Consider the following 22,483-nt stretch of genomic DNA (forward strand, 5'->3'; position numbering starts at 1 on the left):
GGATGTAAATGAAAATCCTAACAGTTTTAGCTCGTCTTTGGTTCAGATTGGCATGAAGAAAAACCAAGTGGCTCAGCTTTGATGGCTTTCTTGGTTCCTTTTTAGGACAAATAATGAGAAGGAAAGAGTCCAAGTGAATGAGAATATTCTCTCGTGATCACAGCTGAGGCTCCCTCCCCCGAAAAACCTGATTGGTCCTTCCATGTCCCCTCAGTTGTCATTGGCTCCCAGTGGTGTCATTCATTTGGAGTGACAGCGCGTTGTGTAAAGTTGTTTAAGTGGCTACAACTCGACATTTTGTGAGAAAATGGAAAACAAAATAAAACTTAGAAGTGAACTGAAAAGAGGAGCAGTGCCGAAAACAAGTTCAGGAAGTTGTGCTGCTAACTAAATGCTGTAAATTCACCAGTCTGAGTTTTGAAACAAACTTCCGTCATCCTGCAGCACCTGTAGCAAATATTCACCGGAGTTCAGGTAAGAACTTTAATGAGAACTTTAACGCTGAATTTCTGTAAAGTTGTCTTTTCTCTGTTTGCATGTGAAACTGTTCTTAAACAACATTTAATCGACATGTTGAGCAGAGTCCTCCTTGTTGAAGTCGTGACGTCGTTATGCTAACATAGCTAAGTTAGCTAATTTGGTTAGCATGCTAACTTTGTTAATTTAGCTAGCATGCTAACGTATCTTAATTAGCTAATTAGGCTTCGTTAGCATGGAAAACATTTCTCGCTGTTGCAGTTACTGCCTCAGTTTGAACTCGAATTAAAGACTTGTTCTTTCAGAGGAAACAGAGCAGCTCAGTGTAGGTCAGCAGGCTGAAGTCCTGTTAGTCAGAGCACACCTGGACCGACAGGTGAAAATACAGAGAAGAAGAAATTGACTTGGTGTTTGATTATTTCTCCTCAAAGACAGTTGATGATGTGTAAACTTGATGACCTGATGAAGACATCACTGAATCTGATGACAGCATAAGGTCCCTCTCTGTGATGAAGTGATGATGAGGGTTGGTTCTTTTTGGGTGATGTTGTGGGGAGGAGGTTTGTCCACATCTGGTTATGGATGGCTGGCTCCTGTGTTCAGGGGGAGGATGTGGAGATGCTTCTGTCTCTCTTTAGCCCTGATAAAGGAGGAGGGTTGGAATTGTGACAAACAAGAAATGAAGAATAGACAGAGGACAGTTCATTTGGAGTTCAAAACATATTTAGGGTCTAACATCCAAATGTTAGAAACTCAGTGCTGCTTGGAATATACAACACATATAAAACACAACTTCTCTCAATGAAAAGCAGCAGTCAGCACAGTCTGGATACAACAGTGGTCCGGGCTGCATCATGTATGTTTATATTGAATGTGGTGGAGAATTTAATGTTATAATCCCAGTAATTTACTCATTGACAGAGCCTGTGATTAATTTCCCAGAATTTTTGCAGCTTTTGTGAGCTGCAAGTCTGTTGCTTTTTGTTCATTTTATTGGTTGATAGTCTTTGTTTTCTTAATTTTACAGTTGTGAAATTCAGTATTGTGTCTTCTCCATGTGGTCGGTTGGTCAGATGCAGCAAACCCAACCCCTTTTATGTGAACGTGCACAGATCTAGATGGAAAAACCTGGTTTGATTATCAAGTTGATAACCAGCTTTGTGGATCACTAAAACAGATCCCAGGTATGTTAATCCAGCTTTGTGATACAGGCCTCTGGTTCCTCAGTGTCTCTTAGCTCTTTGAAGGAGGCAGCATCTTTTGAGGCGACACCCTGATCTGCAGTGGTCTAGTCCCAGGGTGATCTGCTGATATGCTGATGCTGAAGATGTTATGTGTCTCACCAGAGAACTCTAGATATACACTGTAGAAAAACAAACTGTCCCCTTACACACTGTAGACAAACACACTTTAAAATATACCATCCTCATAAACGCTCTCATACATTATGCCACTATGCCATTTCTAATCTGATCATTGTAGACAAACATAACTGTGTATCTGAGCATGTGTAAAAATGTTTTCTAATCGTATTAAAAGATAAAGGATCATTTATTTGTCCCATATTGTACAACACATCATATAAATCAAAGGTCATTGGATCTTTGTGATCTACCTGATATGGATTTATTATTACTGTCTGTTAATGATTGACTTCAATTCATTCCAAAGTTCAGATTTGCTGGGGTATGAGATTTTCCTGTAAGTCATATTCAGTTTTCCACAGAGAGCTCAGACTGTGTTTTGATCAACAACTTTAGAAAACCTCCTGCTGTCAGATATACATGGATATGTTGTCTTTATTTTTTTCATGGAAGCTGCAGTTAAAGTTCACCTTCACTCATCAGCTGCATGAAGATTAGTTCAACCATCAGGTAACATAACCAACAGCCTTCATCCTGTTTGTGCCAGTGAATGTTGAACTTATTTAAAAACAGATTGTAAAGCCAACAAAATGGAAATATAAAATTATTTAGTTGCACTGACATATAAAAAACTGAACTTCAACTCTTACAGAAAAATTATTATTTATTATTTAGGAATCAGCATTTACTAATTTGATTTAAAAACCGACGATTTGATGCTCATATCTGGGGCCATGATGATCATTTTCAACCAGCTACCTTCTCAGATATATGAAGAAGAGTAACTAACTGATGGGCTGTTGAAGAACATGACAAAAAAACAGGGAGATAGACAAAGTGATAAAAGAACACAAACGGCTCAGTTCTGTTTATTATTATTATTATTATTTAATATTATTCATTTAAATGTTGCAGTCAGTGAATGCTTTAATTGTGATGATGAACCATCAAACTCCTCACAGCTCCCTGTTCAGATTCCAGATAAAGAGGGTTGGTTGTGGATGATGTGGTTACTTATTAACAAGATCTCTTCAAATGTTTGTGATAAAGACATGAACTCATAAAATTACTGCTGAAAACATCAGCATGACATCAGTTAAACCAGCAGAATGTTATCTGACAATTTACTTTATGTTTCAAACAATATCTGTTCATGAAATTCAATATCCATTAACAATCCAAAAGGTTATTATGAAAAGGTTTTGTGGCTTTATTTTAAAACATCAAGATCTGTTTTTCCATTAAAGCTGCACAATATATAGGAGAATTTTAGTAAAACATTAACACCAGCTTCTCTATTTTCTTCTGCCATTTCAGTGCACCTCTTTCCAATTTTCACATAGTGGGTAACCCTCCCATGCGTACCAGCTCTTCAAACCCCATCGCTGCTTACAATATTAAAAGGCCCAATGTCTTTAGAACAAAAGCACATACACACTTTTCCGTCACTGTTTGTTTCAGCTTTGCAGGGGTGGGTTTTCATGCTGTAACAAACGATTTGATTGTAGGTTGATCCTGGGCACAGGTGTTGGAACACCTTCGACATACACATGATGAAAATGTTTCCACACCTCAGAGTTCCATTTTGTGAATTGAAACTCATCACCTGACTATGAGCCCAAGCCTGTCAGGTTCAGACAAAGATCTTCAGCTCTCGGTTTGTTCTGTATCTTCTTTGTCTTCTGTCAGTCAGAAAGTGTTTGCCGCTCAGAGCGACTCTGTCTTGAAGATGATTAACTGTGATGAGGAAGAGGAGGCCAGACCAGAGTCTCCAGTAACAACCTGTCTCACTCTGAAGACTGGCTGGTCCAGAGATCATCCTCCAGACTTCAGTAATGGACCTGGACCCTCAGAGACAAAGTAAGAGACTGAACATGAGAGTAAAAATTTGTTCATAGATTAATATTAATAATCCTTGAATGATTAGTGTAGATTCAGGAAGACACTGAGATGGATCTTCTATTTTTATCACCAGAAACTACTGATGTTTTTTTTTTCTGCCCAAGCATTTTATTACATCAGTCAGATCATGTAAGTTGTAAAGTCAGTCAGTCAGTCAGTTATAAAGAAATGTTTTCGCAGAGACAGGAAGGGGAAAAGACATGTCTCTGAAGAGGAGCAGCCGTCCCACTGTGCTCTGTGTCAGGACGTCATGAAGGATCCAGTCTCTACCAGCTGTGGACACTGGGTCTGCAGACAGTGCTGCACCTCACACTGGGACCAGTCTGCTTCTTCAGGAGACTCCTCCTGTCCTCAGTGTGGACAAAGATCCAGAACCAGACCAGGTCTACAGACCAGCCCTGAACAGAGTGAGACTGAACTTCTGACTGACGTCTTAATTTTTTCATCAGATCCTCAGACTCTCTGTCTTCAGTCTGACGTTGTCTCTTCTCTGTCAGCAGATCGTGTTCTACAGGAGGCTTTAGATCAACATAAGATCAGTCTGAGGACCAGATGTCAACATGTGACTGAAGGAACAGGAACAGGAAGTGGAACCCTCCTCAACAGGATCTACACTGAGCTCTACATCACAGAGGGACAGAGTGAAGAGGTTAATACCCAACATGAGGTGAGGCAGCTGGAGGAAACTTCTAAGAAGAAGAGCCTCCATGATGCTCCAATCAAATGTCACCACATCTTTAGAGTCTCACCTGACCAGCAGAGACCCATCAGACTGGTTCTGACCAACGGCGTCGCTGGAGTTGGAAAAACTTTCTCTGTGCAGAAGTTCAGTCTGGACTGGGCAGAGGGCTTGGAGAACCAGGATGTCAGTCTGCTGGTTCTGCTTTCGTTCAGGGAGCTGAACCTGATCAGAGATCAGCAGTACAGTCTTCTCAGGCTGCTTCATGTTTTCCATCCAACATTACACGTCACAGCAGAGCAGCTGGCTGCCTGTAAAGTTCTGTTCATCCTGGACGGCCTGGATGAAAACAGACTTTCACTGGACTTCACCAACAGGGAGGTCGTGTCTGACGTCATACAGGAGTCATCGGTCCACCTGCTGCTGACAAACCTCATCCAGGGGAAACTGCTTCCCTCGGCTCTGGTCTGGATCACTTCCAGACCTGCAGCAGCCAGTCAGATCCCTCCTTCATGTGTTGACAGGCTAACAGAAGTCCGAGGCTTCACTGACGCCCAGCAGGAGGAGTACTTCAGGAGGAGGTCCAGGGATGAAGAGCTGTCCAACAGAATCATCTCACACATCAAGAAGTCCAAGAGCCTTCACATCATGTGTCAAGTCCCAGTTTTCTGCTGGATCATCGCTACAGTTCTGGAGCACATGTTGACTACAGACCAGCAAGGAGAGCTGCCCCAGACCATGACTGACCTGTACTCACACTTCCTGCTGGTCCAGACCAGGAGGAAGAGGATCAAGTACCATGAGGGACATGAGACAAGTCCACAGGAGCTGATGGAGGCTGACAGGGAAGTTCTTCTGAAGCTGGGGAGGCTGGCGTTTGAACATCTGGAGAAAGGGAACATCATGTTCTACCAAGAAGACCTGGAGCAGTGTGGTCTTGATGTCACAGAGGCCTCGATGTACTCAGGACTCTGTACTGAGATCTTCAAAGCAGAGAGTGTGATCTTCCAGAAAACAGTCTACTGCTTTGTTCATCTGAGTGTTCAGGAGTTTCTGGCTGCAGTCTACATGTTCCACTGTCACACCAACAGGAACAAGGAGGTCCTGAAGAACTTTCTGGGAAAAAAACAACAAGATTCAGCCCTGGAGGACTTTCTGATGGCAGTCCTGAAGAAATCTTTTGAAAGTAAAAATGGTCACCTGGACCTGTTTGTCCGCTTCCTTCATGGTCTCTCTCTGCAGTCCAACCAGAGACTCTTAGGAGGTCTGCTGGGTCAGACAGAAACCAAACCAGAGACCATCCAGAGAGCCATCAACAACCTGAAGAAGATGAGGATGAAAATGTCTCCTGACAGAAGCATCAACATCTTCCACTGTCTGATGGAGCTGAAGGATCACTCAGTTTATCAGGATATCCAGGAGTTCCTGAAGTCAGAGACCAGATCAGAGAAGAAACTCTCCGAGATCCACTGCTCAGGTCTGGCCTACATGCTACAGATGTCAGAGGATGTTCTGGATGAGTTTGACCTGAAGAAGTACAACACATCAGAGGAGGGACGACGGAGACTGATCCCAGCTGTGAGGAACTGCAGGAAGGCTCGGTGAGTCCACTCTCATTCTCATCAATCCTTCTGATGTGTTTAAATCAAATCTGATTCAGAATGTCTTTCACTGTCAGCTGTTTGTTTTCAGATAATTCAAATGCTGCCAGAGATAAATATTCACTTAGTTGTGCTTATAGTGAAAATCCAAAAGACTGATGACATCATCAAGCTGACATCAGCAGGCATCAGTGAATGATGATGTTCACCAGCTTCACTGTTCACTGATCTCAAGTCAGTGAAAATCAAAACAGTAGACAGTCAAATGTTTTCAGGTCAACATGGCCTCATGGTCCCTCAGAGGAGACAGACCTGGATCATCTGACCACATTTTGTCTCTTCACCTGAAAGTCTTTAGTCCTCAAATTGTCCAGATGAATTTGGAGTGTCCTCTGTCGCAGTGATTTGTTGTGTCATGTGTGTCATCACAGACTTGTTGGTTGTGGACTCTTAGAGACTGAGTGTGATATTGTGGCCTCAGCTCTAAAGTCCAACCCCTCCCATCTGAGAGACCTAGACCTGAGTCAGAACCACATAGAGGATTCAGGACTGAAGCTGGTGTGTGCTGGACTGGAGAGTCCAAACTGTGGACTGGAGACTCTGAGGTCAGTTCACTGACTGGATCTGCTGTGGTTTGAGTGTTGTGTTGTTGTTTGGATGATGTGTATTGAGACATGATGATGACCCACAATAAGAGAAAGATCATTGATGAAGACATTTCTGATTGATTATTAATGATTTGATCTTCATCTTTTATTCTTTACTCAGGTTGATGAGCTGCAGATTGTCAAAGATCAGCTGTTCTTCTCTGGTCTCAGCTCTGAAGTCCAACCCCTCCCATCTCAGAGAACTGAACGTGAGTTGGAACAACCTGAAGGATCCAGACCTGAAAGAACTGTGCAGTTTTCTGGAGAGTCCAGATTGTAGACTGGAGACTCTGAGGTCAGTTCAGTTGTTGTTGTAGTTTTTTTTTTATGTAAAGAATTTGTCTTCATATAGAACTTTAATTTATTCACTTTTGATTGACATTTTAAAAAGTTGTTTCATGTTTCCAGTTGTAGTAGTAATAATAATAACAAGAATTGTTGTCATTCATTTCCAAAAGTGGAAATTGCTTGTTTAATGTATTAATGAGGAAAAGTCTTAGAGTTGGTCTTAGTTAGTTTCGCATGTTTGATCTCAAGACATAAATCAGGACCAATGGAGACCACGGTCCTGGATCAGGACTGGATCTTTAAAGTCTTGGCGAGTTCAGTCTCTCCTGAGGTCGTCAGCAGTAGCTCATCAACCTCTTATGATATGAACGGTGGATGAATGTTGTGCTGCCTTTTCGGTGATGTGTGTACCGACATGATGATGACTTACTATATCAAAAAGATAATTTAAGGGGATATTTCTGATTTAATATCAGTCATTTGCTCTTTATCTTTTATTCCTTACTCAGGTTGGAGAGCTGCAGTTTGTCAGAGATCAGCTGTTCTTCTCTGGTCTCAGCTCTAAAGTCCAACCCCTCCAATCTCAAAGAACTGGACCTGAGTGAGAACGACCTGAAGGATTCAGGACTGAAGGATCTGTGTGGTTTTCTGGAGAGTCCTCACTGCAGACTGGAGACTCTGAGGTCAGACTCATGTTTTATTTCTGCTCTCAGATTAATATGATGTTACAGTTGTGGTGACTCTGACCTGCAGACAGGTTTATATTTATGAGGGAAAATCCTCTTCAGGTTCTTACCACTTAAACTGTGAAATGCTTGAAAGTCACATGTGAAAACTGATTTTATTAATTTAAAAATGGCATTTAAATTTCATGAAGTTTATCAGTCTTGTATTTCTGAAATGGGACATAAGATATTAATGAATATTTGTATGTTAATGTTCAGATGTTAGTCTGTCCCAAGAGTAACAACATTCAACTTGGCCTAAAATTCACCACTTGTGTTTTGTCTTGGTTCTCCATTAGTCTCCACTTCCAGCACCGTTTTGGAACAATGTTCAGCATAATGTGAAAATTTTTTCTTTCTTAGCCAACAGAATGACATCATCCACATGTAACATGGCTCTATTGGTTGAGTTTGGGATATTTCAGTCATAATGCCAATTTAGTTTGAATATCAAACACATTGTCAGAACTAATGCTTTCATTTTCCAAAGAACCCTCCCAGCTGGTCCATTATTAGAATAATAATGTTTACATTAACCACTGACCCCAAAGCAGTTACATGAATGTACATGAGCAACACACTGCAGCAGTGGAAATAAGGTGGCTCTAAACATACCTAATGTAAACATCACCACCTCAGGAAAACATCCATTTTGCTGTGATTGTGTAGCAAAGCTTTAGTCCAATCAGCTGCAGTGGTTTGGTTCCACACTAAGATAAGGATTGGCTCTAAGGGCTGGTCTGCTGGGGGAGCAGTTGCCCCGTTGCCCTCCTCTCTCTGCTGCAGGAAACATGTTTGCTCCGTCTGCCTCGCTGATCTCCCAGCTATGTTAAATATCAGTCTCAGGATTCTGTGGACTGATATCAGATCATTCAAATGAAGATCAGTCAGAATTGGGATAATTCTTCTTATCCCATCATGATAATCCATTAAAGATGATGTAGATTCATCAGAATTAATTCTGCATATTTAAGTATGATTTCCTCTTCCAGCTCTTCATGTTTTTTCAAATATATCATTAATCATGAGTTGGGTTTTCTCTGTAGAACTTCTGCAGCTTGTTTGTAGACTGTTTGACTGGTTTTAGAGTGGACTTACCTGCAAGAGCTCAGATTGTTATACAGGAGTTCATATGTGGCAGAATCAGAGATAGAAATAAAGTTTGGCTGACTCTGCTGTTTGGTTATTTCTGATGTGTTAAAATGACAACGTTGACAGTTTGAGTCAGTTCAGGTTCTTACAAGTATCGTTTCATTTTCTCATTAAATCTTGTCACTGTTTGTATTTGTCTTCTCCTAAAGTCACCTATTTTATTCTTTACTCAGGTTGAAGAACTGCAGTTTGTCAGAGATCAGCTGTTCTTCTCTGGTCTCAGCTCTGAAGTCCAACCCCTCCCATCTCAGAGAACTGGACCTGAGTCACAACAACCTGAAGGATTCAGGACTGAAGGATCTGTGTGGTTTTCTGGAGAGTCCTCACTGTAGACTGGAGACTCTGAGGTCAGACTGATGTTTTATTTCTGCTCTCAGATTAATATGATGTTACAGTTGTGGTGACTCTGACCTGCAGACATCAGGCTGATATTATACTGATCCTCACTGAGGATCTTCATGCTGACTTCTGCTTTCTTCTTCTCTGGTTTCGTCCAGTTACTGTGGCAGAGAAATGTTGAACTACAGATTTAAAACTTGAAAAAAATGATAAAAATCTTTCAGTGTTTCAATGACAGGAAACACTTTTCCACAGTGACATGAACAAATATATTTTCAGTCGGGTGGGAATCATTGGCTATCTCACAATTTGAGTCGATTTGGATTTTTGGGGCTACGATTCAATTCATAGAGGTTTCTAGGCTCCTTATGATCTACTCCAGTCTGTTTTGGCAAATGGATACATTGAAGTGTCTTTTTCACATTTATTAAGTTTTAAACATTTATCCATGCGCAGATGGAAGTTTTGCAACTGTTGCTTGAAAGCAATATCACATATTTCTTGAATAACAAAAATAAGTGTCTCTTTAAAAAAAATTAAATAAAAGCTGTATAATTAAACATGCTGCATTTTAAATTTGAAAGAAAGTGCGTTTTCACATTGTGGACCACGGCTGCTTCTCTAAGTAGCTAGTGATTTGAGGGGGGGGGGAGTCACGTCAAGCTCGGTCTTCCTGGACATTCGGTAAAAATCAAAGTGAGTCCAAATCTTTGGCTGTGTAAGACCGCGCCCGTCAACGGCAGCTTTCCTCACAATGACCTTGGCTCTTGGTGAATCGTGAAGAAAAGTTCCCAAGCTTGGATATAGGAGCTCTAAGGGTCTGTTCATAAATTCATTAAAGTGGAAACATACAGATAAGATAAACTTTTCAGGACCTCTTGCTGTATCATGCAGCCAAAACTTATCATTTTACACAAACAGGGATGAGATTAACATTTTTTTTTCTGCAAGACGCCGTGGTTTTATGTCAGGTTTTATATTTGCAGGGTTAATAAAGCAGTGCAGTTAATAACATTAATTCTCAATTCATATCAAACCAGTCTATAATAAAAATGATGAAATCTCAACACTACCTCAAATCTGAACTAATTCTGTTTCGCTGGGTGGGATGAGAGCGGCTCGATCAAAAGTTTCCTTTTTTGGAGACCATCTGGTTACACTTCCGCTTTTGTCAAGCGATGTTTCTGTTATCAACACGTTTCCATTTCGCCCATCTTGAACGCAACTTGGTTCACATTCCACAACAGTGAAAATTTCCCAATCACAGTGTCAGCTTATTTTGGTGCATTAATCATTCTTAACTTTATAACACTTCAGCTTTGAGTCTTATTATTCTGATCCTCATCTTTATCATTTATTAGTATGATTACTTTTATTCAGCTACATTTCATGTTATTCACGCATACATGCAATCATAACTTTCGCCGTACTTATTTAGACTCACAGTTCTCAGTGGTTTTCATGTGTTTAGAGTGTGCAGTGTCGGTGGGGACAGTCCCCTGGGGTCTCAACCTCACCGTTTCACTCTGTGCTCCTTGACACCTGCAGCCATGACGAGGTCGGTTTAATCTCTCTTTCCTCCATTGTGGTAGTTTCCTTCTTGTTTTGGTGCTTATCACGCGCGCATATGTTCCAGAACCGGCTCCATGGTGACGGCAAACAGCGTGTGGATTAGTTTTATTTTTTAACGTTGATTTTGGGACATTTTAAATGGTTTCTGAATTGTAGGAAATGAAATTGTGATATTTACATTAATTGATTTTTTTTTTTTGACACCCCTAATATTCAGTGTTTTCTTGTTCCAGCACAACTACAAAGTCATGTGACTAAAGCAGACTGACTGAGGGATTCAGACCAAATTCAACATGTTTGTTAAACGTGGTCAACGCTGAATGAAGTGAAAATGTTCCAGATGTTGTGAACCATGCGTTGACTTGATGAAACATTGAACACTTTCAAGCAGGAACTTTGTCTCCTAAAGTCACATCTTTTATTCTTTACTCAGTTTGGAGAACTGCAGTTTGTCAGAGATCAGCTGTTCTTCTCTGGTCTCAGCTCTGAAGTCCAACCCCTCCCATCTCAGAGAACTGGACCTGACTTGGAACCGACTGAAGCGTGCAGACCTGAAGGATCTGTCTGATCTTGTGAAGAGTCCAGACTTCAGACTGGAGACTCTGAGGTCAGTAGAGTTGGACTCAGTTCATGTTCCTTTCAGTAATATTGTTTAAATCCAGTATCAGAACAAAGACTCAGTGTTTCCTGTGAACCTTCAAACTCCTCAGTGAAGCTGTGAGAGGAGAACAGAAACAGATTTCAGAATTAGACACAAACACGGAGAAAACAGTCAGCCAATCAGATCAGTCGGAGGACTGTTGTGATCATGTGACCATCAAATGAAGCAGATTCCAGCTGAAGAACTCAGAGATGTTCAGATTCTGGTCCTCGTCCATCAAACTGTCAGATCTGAGCTGAGACTGTTTGTTTTCTCTGATCAGGTTCATCTGTCACAGCTCTGAGATCAGTCTGACTGAAAGCTGCACATCACTGATCTTCTTTCATCACACTGTCACCATGTGGTCTTTCTGCAGACCAGAATCCTGTCTGTCTGTCTGTCTGTCTCTCAGTTTAAATGGACCTTCAGTAAATCATCAGTAAAGTGATGAACCTTCATGACTCAGCTCTTTATCTCCACTGTGGACTCAGAGAAATGTGCTGAGTCAGCAGACTTGAGGTCTGTGAGTTTCCAGCTCAGTGTGTTCACTCCAACACGTTAACATGAGCTGAGAGGAAGCAGCTGCTGCACATCTGGACTGAACAGGACTGAAGTCCCTGCAGGTCTTTCTGCTGGATCTGCATCACTGACTGACAGCTGATGGACAGAGTCAGGAAACACTGATGGATCTGCTCTCTTCTTCTTCTCTCCACAGGTGGAAGCGGTGAAGAGGAAGGTGTGTGTTGATGGAGGATCAGCTGCTTCCTGATGATCCAGATGTTGCAGCAGCAGCTCGTCCAGACTCTGGACCATGTTCCTGGGAGGTGGAGAGGAGAGCTTCATCCAGCAGAGACTGACAGAGGAATCAGAACTGGTCTGAGAACAGAGTCCAGTCCACCATGATCCCAGAGACTCCTCAAGTCCTCCTCTCCTCTCAGCCAGCTCCTCCAAACTCCACCTGGGGTTTAGGTTCAGCTTCTTCTGGACCCTTTGGGCTGCTTTGGGGACATTTCTAGAAGCATTTTTGCTGTAAAATATGAAATATTTTCTTGTAAAAAACATGACTGTCAGTCGTCACAGATTAAACTTTTAAAATGGCCTTTTCTTCCTATCATAAAAATGAGGCATATTTTTTTAAATGTTTATCTACAATAGTTCTTACTTTTATCCACAAATGGCAAAAAATTGTCAATAAATAAAAGGATGCTGGAAGAGCAGAACTCAAGACATGACACTGCAGCAGCGTAGTTTATCTTCAGAAAGGACAATTTTTATTTAGTGTACTAAAGTATTTTTAGAAAACAAACGTAACACCCTGTTTTAATCTGAGTGTTTGTGTGGATGTTGATGTGGCCTGGGTGGGATATTTTCTTGTTTATTTTTATATTTTAATGTGTAAAGCACTTTGTGCAACTTTGTTCTTTGTTTAAGAGGGGCCATATAAATAGTTTAATTAGAAGTTTAGTTTAGAAGTTTAAAGTAGGGATTGATATGTTTGGTTCAGGGATTGATTGATGTGATGTAATACAGTCCAATAATGGTCCGGAAGAGAGGGTCCACACTTTCAGGTTTCTTGGCGTCTTCGTCTCCGCCGACAAAGCAATAACCACCCTGAACTGCCATATGCGCTGACTCTGCACCTTACTTCTATGTTTATATTGTATACTGTATATATTTCTCATATTTTGTCTGGTTTTTGTTCTGGTTTTTTTTATTATTATTTTTTTTTTCCCAAACACTTTCTTTTACGCTGTCGTTTTTGCACTGATACTGGTGATACTCATTGTATATTTCATTGTACTGACGTAAAATGACACTAAAGGCATTCTATTCTATTCTCGTAGTGCAGCAGACTCTCAGCTCAGTGTGTGAATGTGCTGCTGCTGAACTGGGACTCATGAGTTCCACTCTGAACCAATGAGTCATGAATCATGAGTCTGACTGTGAACCAGTCTACAGTATGTGCTGTGGGTGAGTGACAGCTCATAGCGGGGAGGGAAAGGGAGTGAAACAGCAAACCAGAGCTGCTGCTTTTCCTCCTTCTTTCTATATGAACATGAGCACCATGATGCACACTGCTGTGTTCTCATATCAAGCTCATGTTCACCTTCTTTCTTTCACAGGGAGAACATGAAAGAAGCTGAAGCTGAACTCAGCCTTCCAACTTTAGTGCTCCGTGTCACAGACTGATCCATTTTCTGACGTTATAGTCCACACCAGGCTGCAGCCTCTCTGTGTGACACTTTGTTCATCATTATTTTCACACTTTAGTTCCTGCTTCTTTTCATTTAGGCTCCATGTAGGCTGTTCATGATGACTTTGTTTGTGTGTGGCTGTTTTCTTCTGAATGTGGGATCTCTGTCTGAATGAAAGTTTCACAATCACTGCCTCAGACTGCATTCAGAAGGAATTGTTGAAGTCATAGAAGCTGAAGAGTTGATGATCAGAGGCTGACAGCTAAAGGAAGCTAGAATGCACACTGCTCTCTGACAGAGTCGGCCTCCCTCCACATTTAGGAGGCTTTTTCACTTCTTACAACAGCTGACAAAGGGCTCATCTGGGATTTGAACCCCGGACCTGTCACACCCTGAGCCAGAATCATCCTGATTGTTCCTGGAATGGTTTGGTTAGTCAGAGTGTGTCTGTGTGTGTTCTTGTCTCTCTGAGTGGTTGGAAATGAAAATGGAGATCGGTAGAAGCAGATGACTCTGAGGATGAATGAATGTTTCACTGACAACATCAACAGCCGTTTACTCACCTCAAAACGTGACTTTGTGACGTCACTGGAGATCAAAGGCATTTCCTGTCCTTCATCGCTCTCCCACGCGACACCAACTCAAACGTCACACTCGCATGAGATTCAGCCGGAACTGCGCATGCGCAGGAAGAAGCTCACGCTTGTCTCGCGAACGAATGAAGTGAAACGCAAATCAGCTGTTATTAGATAAATACATGGCGTTAAATTGAACTAAAATCAAATCTGTTGGTTTGTTCCTCCTTCTACTTTTTAAAATGCGTCTTTTCCTGCTTTCGCTCATTTTTTGAATCACAGACTGAGCGAAGCTGCGCACCTCGTCCACTGTGTGTGTGTGTGTGTGTGTGTGTGTGTGCTCTCTCTGCTGGTCTGAGCTCTCAGTTCATTTAAATACTTTGTTGGATCTGTCTGTCTGTATCATGTCAGAAACTCTGAAACACTCTGAACTTCTTTAAAACACGCTGGATTTACTGATCTGAAAGTGTCCAGCGGTCCATGATGGATTATTATAGAAAACAGGGCTGCGGACGCCTGGAGATTTGTGACGTAATGGTGAAAGTTGTTGCGTAAGCATTGGTGGTTCAGTGGTAGAATTCTTGCCTGCCACGCGGGAGGCCCGGGTTCTATTCCCGGCCAATGTAGAGTAACTTTTTTACCAACATCCAGATGTTAGAAACACAGTGCTGCTTGGAAAATACCCTGATAGACTCCAACACACTGTGACTTTGTGAAACAACCAGTGGAGCCCCCTGGTGGTCAGTAGAAGTGCAGCCCCTCTGAGCTGGTGGCAGACCAAGGCTTCAGTCTGCACACATCTTCCACATGTGATGGCACACACACTGTGTATTGTGGCAACATCCGTCCCCTCAGAGAGAATCTGCTCTTTAACCCTCCTGTCGTTTTCACCCCCCGCCCCTTACTTTAGTGTTCCTGCTCTGTTTGATACGGTGGCCGGTAAGTGCAAAACTAAATTACAAAGTCACTTTTACACTTGCGTGAAACAAATTTACATGTTGGGAAATATTTTTACATTTTATTCAACAAAATTACATAAGAAAAAAACTTTAACCACAGACAAAACAAACTTACATTTAAAAAAACAAATTTACAAGTTGTGAAACAAATGTCCAAACGACAGAATCCTCCGGAAGGGGAATGTACCAAATGCCGGAAGTGATCCAGAAGAAGATTGACTGTGAGCTCAAAAAGTTTGTATCGGTTTGTGTGGCGGGAAAACTTTGCAGAGTGAAAGTTTGTGGCAGCATGGAGTAAATGATGTTTTGGCCGTTTTGTGGAAACAACTTGAGCCAATTTACGCGGTTGTGTTTTCCGTGCGGACGATCTGTAGAATGTTTAACGTTGATGAACGGACCAGACGGAAGGAGCACGCGCACAGGAGACCTCTAATAAACAGCCGGAAAATGCTAAACAAGCTAAGTGTAGCATCGTGCTAACTAGCTGAAGCCGCTGTCAGACATGCAGTGAATTAAAGTGCACCGTTTCATTTCGCAGCCAATCGTTGTCTTCACGGAATAGCAACGCGTTTAGTTAGTATGAGTATGAGTGCATGAGTAATGCACAATTGTTGCTGATTGTTTTAGCTGCTGCTAACTTTCTGTTTTGATACGGAACTCCGTTCATTCCAGCAGAACAACCATGAACATCATATAAACAATTCATGGAGGACAGAAAGTCAAAGTCAAAAGAACTGTGGGCCGAAAGGAAACAGGTCCAGGTACGTGTGTGGATATATCTGTAAAATATGGAAGTAAATATGTGTGTGTGTGAAATGAATATCTTTTTGTTATTTTAGCAGATAAACATGGATTGATGGCGCCACATGGAGCTGATTTAAAAGCTCAGAGAGGGAAAACACTCCCGTTATATACAGATCCGGAGGTAGCAGCACCTGATCTACTGAAGCATGATGTGAAGTTTACACGGTGCAAACATCAGCCTGCGGACTCTTAAAAGGAAGATTCCTCTCCAAACGCCATCAGGTTGGAACTTCGTGGACCTGGACAACTGTTTGGCTATCGGACGATGTGGCAGGTACTCAGACAAAAGTCCAATCTTCGAGTGAAGAGAGATGATGTGATGAATGAGAGAGCACGCAGAAGGTTTCTAAGAAGAAGCTGCTCCTCAATGGGAGCGAACTGTATGTGGCATGCAGATGGTTCTGATAAACTGGCTCTCTCAGGACGCATGGATGGATTTTTTCACCTAAAGTGCTGTGGCTCCAATGTGGACCGACAAATAACAAGAAGCCAACAGTGATCGCTGAGAATCTCCTCTCATGAGACTGAGGACTGATTGTGGCACGGAGAATGGCATTATGGCTGCCATTCAGTCTCCCCTACGCCTCCATCATGATGACTGCTGCTCTGGGCCGTCCAGCCACATGTATGGCTCATCCACGAATAAGCAGCGTGTTGAATCCTGGTGGGCCATATTTAGAAGGGGAAGGTAAGTGGCCTTCATGAAGTCATTTTATTATGACTGACCTTTCATTTAATTTTTATCTTTATGTTCTATCTCAGATGAACTCCTCTAAACATATATAATAACTGAGGCTGTGACTTTAACGCTTCATTTCAAAGCCTTTAATTAATTAGATGTTTTTTAATGGAGTCCCACTTCTACTGATAATATATATTTTCTTCCGATTCTATCCATTTCTACAGGTCTCAGTTCTGGATGGAGTTGTTTGCTGGATACTTCAACGGGAGCCATGAGCATCAGTGCCTTCTGAGATGTTGCTATGGTGATGTTGGATGAGTGTGTGAGACTGTGGAACAGTCACAGGATTCACACTTCCAGAACAGCGTCATGTCCAATGAACTGTGCTGCTGACCACACAGGTAATATTGGTGATGGATTGATATTTCCATGTTTGTTTTATTATTATTTTATTGGTTAAATGCAAATAAATAATATAAATGCTATTTATTGTATCTAACACAGATTTGGCTCCACAGACTGGATTTGAGATTGAACCAGCTGATTTGGATGCTGTTCCAGAGGCGAGCCTGTCAATAGCTCCATGTGGGGACTCAAACATGCAGGAGGACTTTGACTTTGTTATGGAGCACAAACAACTACAGAAGCCAGAGAACTGGGAGTCTGCAACAGAACTGTACATGAAGCTGAAACAAACTGCTCAGCTGTGAGTCAGTGACAAAGGGAATTTTCCCTTCCTGCATTATCAAGTGCTTGTTCATTGGGGTCTCTGTCCTATTTCTATTTATTTTTTAAATTAATACATTTTTTTAATATACATGTCAAGAGCCATGAGATGACGGTGCTGTGATTTGGTATTAGACAAGTAACAGAGAATTGAATCAAATATTGTTTTTCTGTTTTAAAATAGTTTGGAAAAAACTCATAACCAATCTATCACAGATGCAATCAGAAGGAAATATTTGCAGTTTTTTTTATTGTTTGTAAACATAACATTTGCATTCCCATTGTTTCATTTCTTCAGATGAACAGGTACCAGAATCATTTGGAAACATCACAAGGAAAAGTGAATGACAAGGTAAGAAATCTGATTTGGAGTGGTGGAACACTGCAGTCTGTCTGAACACCAAGTGTCACAGCTTCATTTGTTCTGAGTTTGAAATCAATTGATAAAAACTATAGCAAAAGTAATGAGTCCTATATTTTTGTAAGTATGGAATACAAAACTTCTTGAAATTTGTTTTGTCTAAAACTTAACAGTGAAAATCTTAACTGTGTGGAGAGAAAAAAAACAAACAAAACACCTTTTCGGAGTCTGGTCTGGAGGGGTGATCTAGTTAACAATTACAAGTTACAGTTACAAGTTAAACACAGTGTGTGAATCTAGGAGTGCTAATTTCAATGTGTTTGAACATGTATTGGGAACTGGGAATGGAGAGTCAGCCAGGAACTCTATTCTTGGCGATGGTTCCAATCCGGACGGGGGAGGTGAAGTCAGCCCAGCTGCAAACATCAAAACATCCTCCAGAGACACAGCAGCCTGACCTTCTGCAAAGAAAAGCCTTCAGTTACATCTTGGCAATGTATTTTCTCAGCAAATTATAAAATTTTGTGATTTACAAACCTTCACAATAAAAGACACAGTCCGCCCAGTAGCCCAAAGTTTGACTTTCTTTAAGTCTCCTGTTACTTCCTGATGGACTGAGGTCAGGTTTGAAGAGTCTCAAGTTCCAGACCAGTGAGTGGCTTTTCAGAGTGGCACAGGACAGGGGCCAGCAAAGTAGGCTGTTGCTGCAGTGCAGTCAGAAACTGAAGAGCTGAAAGACCATCTTTGAATCTAAAAAGTCACCACAAACATTGTTTCACATTTAAATGACCTAAAGAAACTTCAATGTTTTCTAAAATGACTATCCACCCAAACATATAGAAATGAGTAAAAATGGTTGTGTGTTGAACATTACTGATTTAAAGAAGAACTCTGTGTCTTGCTTTGCACTTGGCAGGGTAATTGTTACTCTACAGACTGCAAGAATTACGCACACAAACACAAGACTGGAATGACATGAGCACCTTTTGATGGGCATAAGACAGAGGAAGGGGAGACAGACATCACACAGCAATTATACTAAACTAAGGCACACATTCTGACACACTGACTCAGAGCTAAAGAATATACATTCTTAATAAACCACAGAAGGGGATGATGAGGCATTTCAAACTAAAACATCTTAAATACAAAAAAATAAAAATCACATCATTACAAATATGATCTTACCTGTCAATTACAGATGGGATGCGGTCAATAATGTACCATCAGAGGGAGTCTGACATGATTTCTTTCTTTTCTTTAACAGTAGCAACACGTCTCAGACAGCCTGCTGTCTGTAACATTGTGCTGCGTCTCATGATGCGTTCTCACAGAGCATCCACTGAAGAAACATTCTCAATCTGAGATGAAACAACACGTTTTTGAAAAATAGTTCAAGCAACAAACCGTATGTCATGTGATATATAAAGTTAATGATCATTAACCATTAGTAATGTTTACATCTAACCCTGTTCATACCATTTGCATTGTACACCAAGAACTGATGTCCTTCTGGTCCATCAGAAATGGTTCGTTCTTTCAGATGTTTCTGAAAAGTTAAAAACTCTTGTCTTGGCCCACCTGTGTCAATTCCTTCTTTTTACCAGCATGTCACAAGTTTCAGAATATGTTGAACATCTTACAAATGCAAATATCTTTCCCATGTAATCAATAAATTAAAATTAACAATAAGTGGGTCACTGTTGTTTTTTTACTTACCCGTAGCAGGTACTCCTGACTGGATTTGTTTCAGGTGGATCCAGATCCTCAGTGTCAGATATTACTGTCTGAAAAACAAATGAAAATGTCTGAAACAACACACTGAAAGCAAAGAACATCAGGCTGCCATAATCTGCCTTAATACCTGTCCAGGCTGAGCTGTGGATGAATCTCTGAAACATGATGAAATTGATAAACTGATGAACTTTATGATACAGAGTATAACAGAGCTTTGAGTAACATTTAGAGGTAGAGAGGAACCATAAGATTTATAAATAAGATTATTTTGTGAAATGATATTACACGTATGGTATTTTCTACCACATGTTCATCACAATCACATCAACAACTTAAAGACAAATTACTGCTTTTGTAAAAACTAATACCTACCCTTTATCTTCAGGTTTGCGTTTGGGAGAACTGTGTTGTTTTGGCTCAAAAACCTGAGAAGAAAAGCACACAATTGTCAGCAACTTTAAACAGTTTCCATTATTGTTCCCTCACCACATACAGTATATATCAATGGTGAAAGGTTATCAGGGTGTCTGATTGGAACAGTAAATGCCAAATAATCAAGACTTGGTTCTTTGACTTAATGCTTGAAACCAAATGCATATCCTGTCAATAAAAAAAAAAAAAAAAACTGAATCAAAGTACAAAATGTAAAATGAACGTACCACAGTTTTAGCTGCATTGAATTCAGCTGTGCTCCTCAATGTGATGACAATTTCAGAATCAGAGTGTGATGTATCAACCTCTGTAGTAAAAACAAAAAACACATTATTAATTATGCTACATCAGAATGAATAAATAAATATGTAAAAATATTGAACAAAGAGATCCACAAACCTCCTCTAAAGTGTGTTTCTAGGCAAATGAAAAAAGTGCCTTTCCTATTTCCTTTTTATATTCTGCCAGTTTGAATGGGCTTTCTGACCCAGGCACATGGAGCACCTCTGAACAGTCTGGATACAAAAGAAGGTCTGCTCCTTCATCCATCTTCTTGTTAAATGTTCTCATTTCTTGGACAGCTTGCTTCAGTAGATCAGGTGCTGCTACCTCCGGATCTGTATATAATGGGAGTGTTTTCCCTCTCTGAGCTTTTAAATCAGCTCCATGTGGCGCCATCAATCCATGTTTATCTGCTAAAATAACAAAAAGATATCATTCATTTCACACACACACACACATATTTACTTACATATTTTACAGATATATCCACACACGTACCTGGACCTGTTTCCTTTCGGCCCACAGTTCTTTTGACTTTGACTTTCTGTCCTCCATGAATTGTTTATATGATGTTCATGGTTGTTCTGCTGGAATGAACGGAGTTCCGTATCAAAACAGAAAGTTAACAGCAGCTAAAACAATCAGCAACAATTGTGCATTTAGCATAACTGAAAGCCTAAAATAGAAAAACTAAAAACTAGCAACGCATACTAACTAAACGCGTTGCTATTCCGTGAAGACAACGTTTGGCTGCTAAATGAAACGGTGCACTTTAATTCACTGCATGTCTGACAGCGGCTTCAGCTAGTTAGCGCGATGCTACACTTAGCTTGTTTAGCATTTTCCGGCTGTTTATTAGATGTCTCCTGTGCGCGTGCTCCTTCCGTCTGGTCCGTTCATCAACGTTAAATATTCTACAGATCGTCCGCACGGAAAACACAACCGCGTAAATTGGCTCAAGTCGTTTCCACAAAACGGCCAAAACATCATTTAATCTATGCCTGCAAAGTTTTCCCGGCACACAAACCGATACAAACTTTTGAGCTCACAGTCAATCTTCTTCTGGATCACTTCCGGCATTTGGTACATTCCCCTTCCGGAAGATTCTGTCGTTTGGAAATTTGTTTCGGGATTTGTAGAAGGGTTCTGCCACTTGTAAATTTGTTTTTTAAAATATACATTTCTTTTGCCTGTGGTAAGAGTGTTTTTATTGTGTAATTTTGTTTAATAAAATGTAAAAATGTTTCCTAACATGTAAATTAGTTTCACGCTTTGTAAAAGTGTTTGGCACTTTGTAATTTAGTTTTGCACTTACCGGCCACCGTATCAAACAGAGCAGGAACACTAAAGTAAGGGGCGGGGGGTGAAAACGACAGGAGGGTTAAAGAGCAGATTCTCTCTGAGGGGACGGATGTTGCCACAATACACAGTGTGTGTGCCATCACATGTGGAAGATGTGTGCAGACTGAAGCCTTGGTCTGCCACCAGCTCAGAGGGGCTGCACTTCTACTGACCACCAGGGGGCTCCACTGGTTGTTTCAAAAAGTCACAGTGTTTCAGCAGCACTGTGTTTCTAACATCTGGATTTTGGTAAAAAGTTACTCTGCATTGGCCGGGAATCGAACCCGGGCCTCCCGCGTGGCAGGCGAGAATTCTACCACTGAACCACCAATGCTTACTTAGCTGCTTTTACCATGACGTCATGAATCTCCAGGCATCAGCAGCCTTTCACAGATGATTAGTCTAATTTCTGTATTAATATACAACAATGTATTTACATTCAAGTTGATATCTTTCTATAATAATCCATCATGGACTGCTGGACACTTTCATATCAATAAATCCAGCGTGTTTTAAAGAAGTTCAGAGTGTTTCAGAGTTTCTGACATGATACAGACAGACAGATCCAACAAAGTATTTAAATGAACTGAGAGCTCAGACCAGCAGAGAGAGCACACACACACACACACACAGTGGACGAGGTGCGCAGCTTCTGTGATTCCAAAAATGAGCGAAAGCAGGAAAAGACGCATTTTGATAAGTAGAAGGAGGAACAAACCAACAGATTTGGTTTTAGTTCAATTTAACGCCACTTATTTGTCTAATAACAGCTGATTTGTGTTTCACTTCATTCGTTCGCGAGACAAATGTGAGCTTCTTCGTGCGCATGCGCCGTTCCGGCTGAATCTAATGCGAGTGTGACGTTTGAGTTGGTGTCGCGTGGGAGAGAGATGAAGGACAGGAAATGCCTTTGATCTCCAGTGACGTCACACAGCCTCATTGTGAGGTGAGTAAACGGTTGTTGATGTTGTCAGTGAAACATTCATTCATCCTCAGAGTCATC

The 22,483-nt window shown here is 41.0% G+C and overlaps 1 protein-coding gene and 2 non-coding genes across 3 annotated transcripts; 2 read left to right on the forward strand and 1 right to left on the reverse strand.

Moving 5' to 3' along the window:
• Positions 1 to 4,743: 4,743 nt before the first annotated feature.
• Positions 4,744 to 6,732, forward strand: LOC115057294 (protein NLRC3-like; the record flags this gene model as incomplete). The annotated part of the gene is made up of 3 exons (XM_029524310.1): positions 4,744 to 6,023; positions 6,455 to 6,618; positions 6,719 to 6,732. Coding segments are annotated over 3 exons (1,458 nt in total), but the record flags the coding sequence as incomplete, so codon positions are not given.
• A 7,979-nt stretch (positions 6,733 to 14,711) lies between these two features.
• Positions 14,712 to 14,782, forward strand: trnag-gcc (transfer RNA glycine (anticodon GCC)). Its single transcript has one exon. It is a non-coding gene; the product is annotated as a tRNA-Gly (tRNA).
• A 6,961-nt stretch (positions 14,783 to 21,743) lies between these two features.
• Positions 21,744 to 21,814, reverse strand: trnag-gcc (transfer RNA glycine (anticodon GCC)). The gene has a single exon. It is a non-coding gene; the product is annotated as a tRNA-Gly (tRNA).
• Between the last annotated feature and the right edge of the window lie 669 nt (positions 21,815 to 22,483).

The sequence above is a fragment of the Echeneis naucrates genome, chromosome 2 (genome assembly GCF_900963305.1).
Source record: "Echeneis naucrates chromosome 2, fEcheNa1.1, whole genome shotgun sequence".
NCBI lineage: Eukaryota > Metazoa > Chordata > Actinopteri > Carangiformes > Echeneidae > Echeneis > Echeneis naucrates.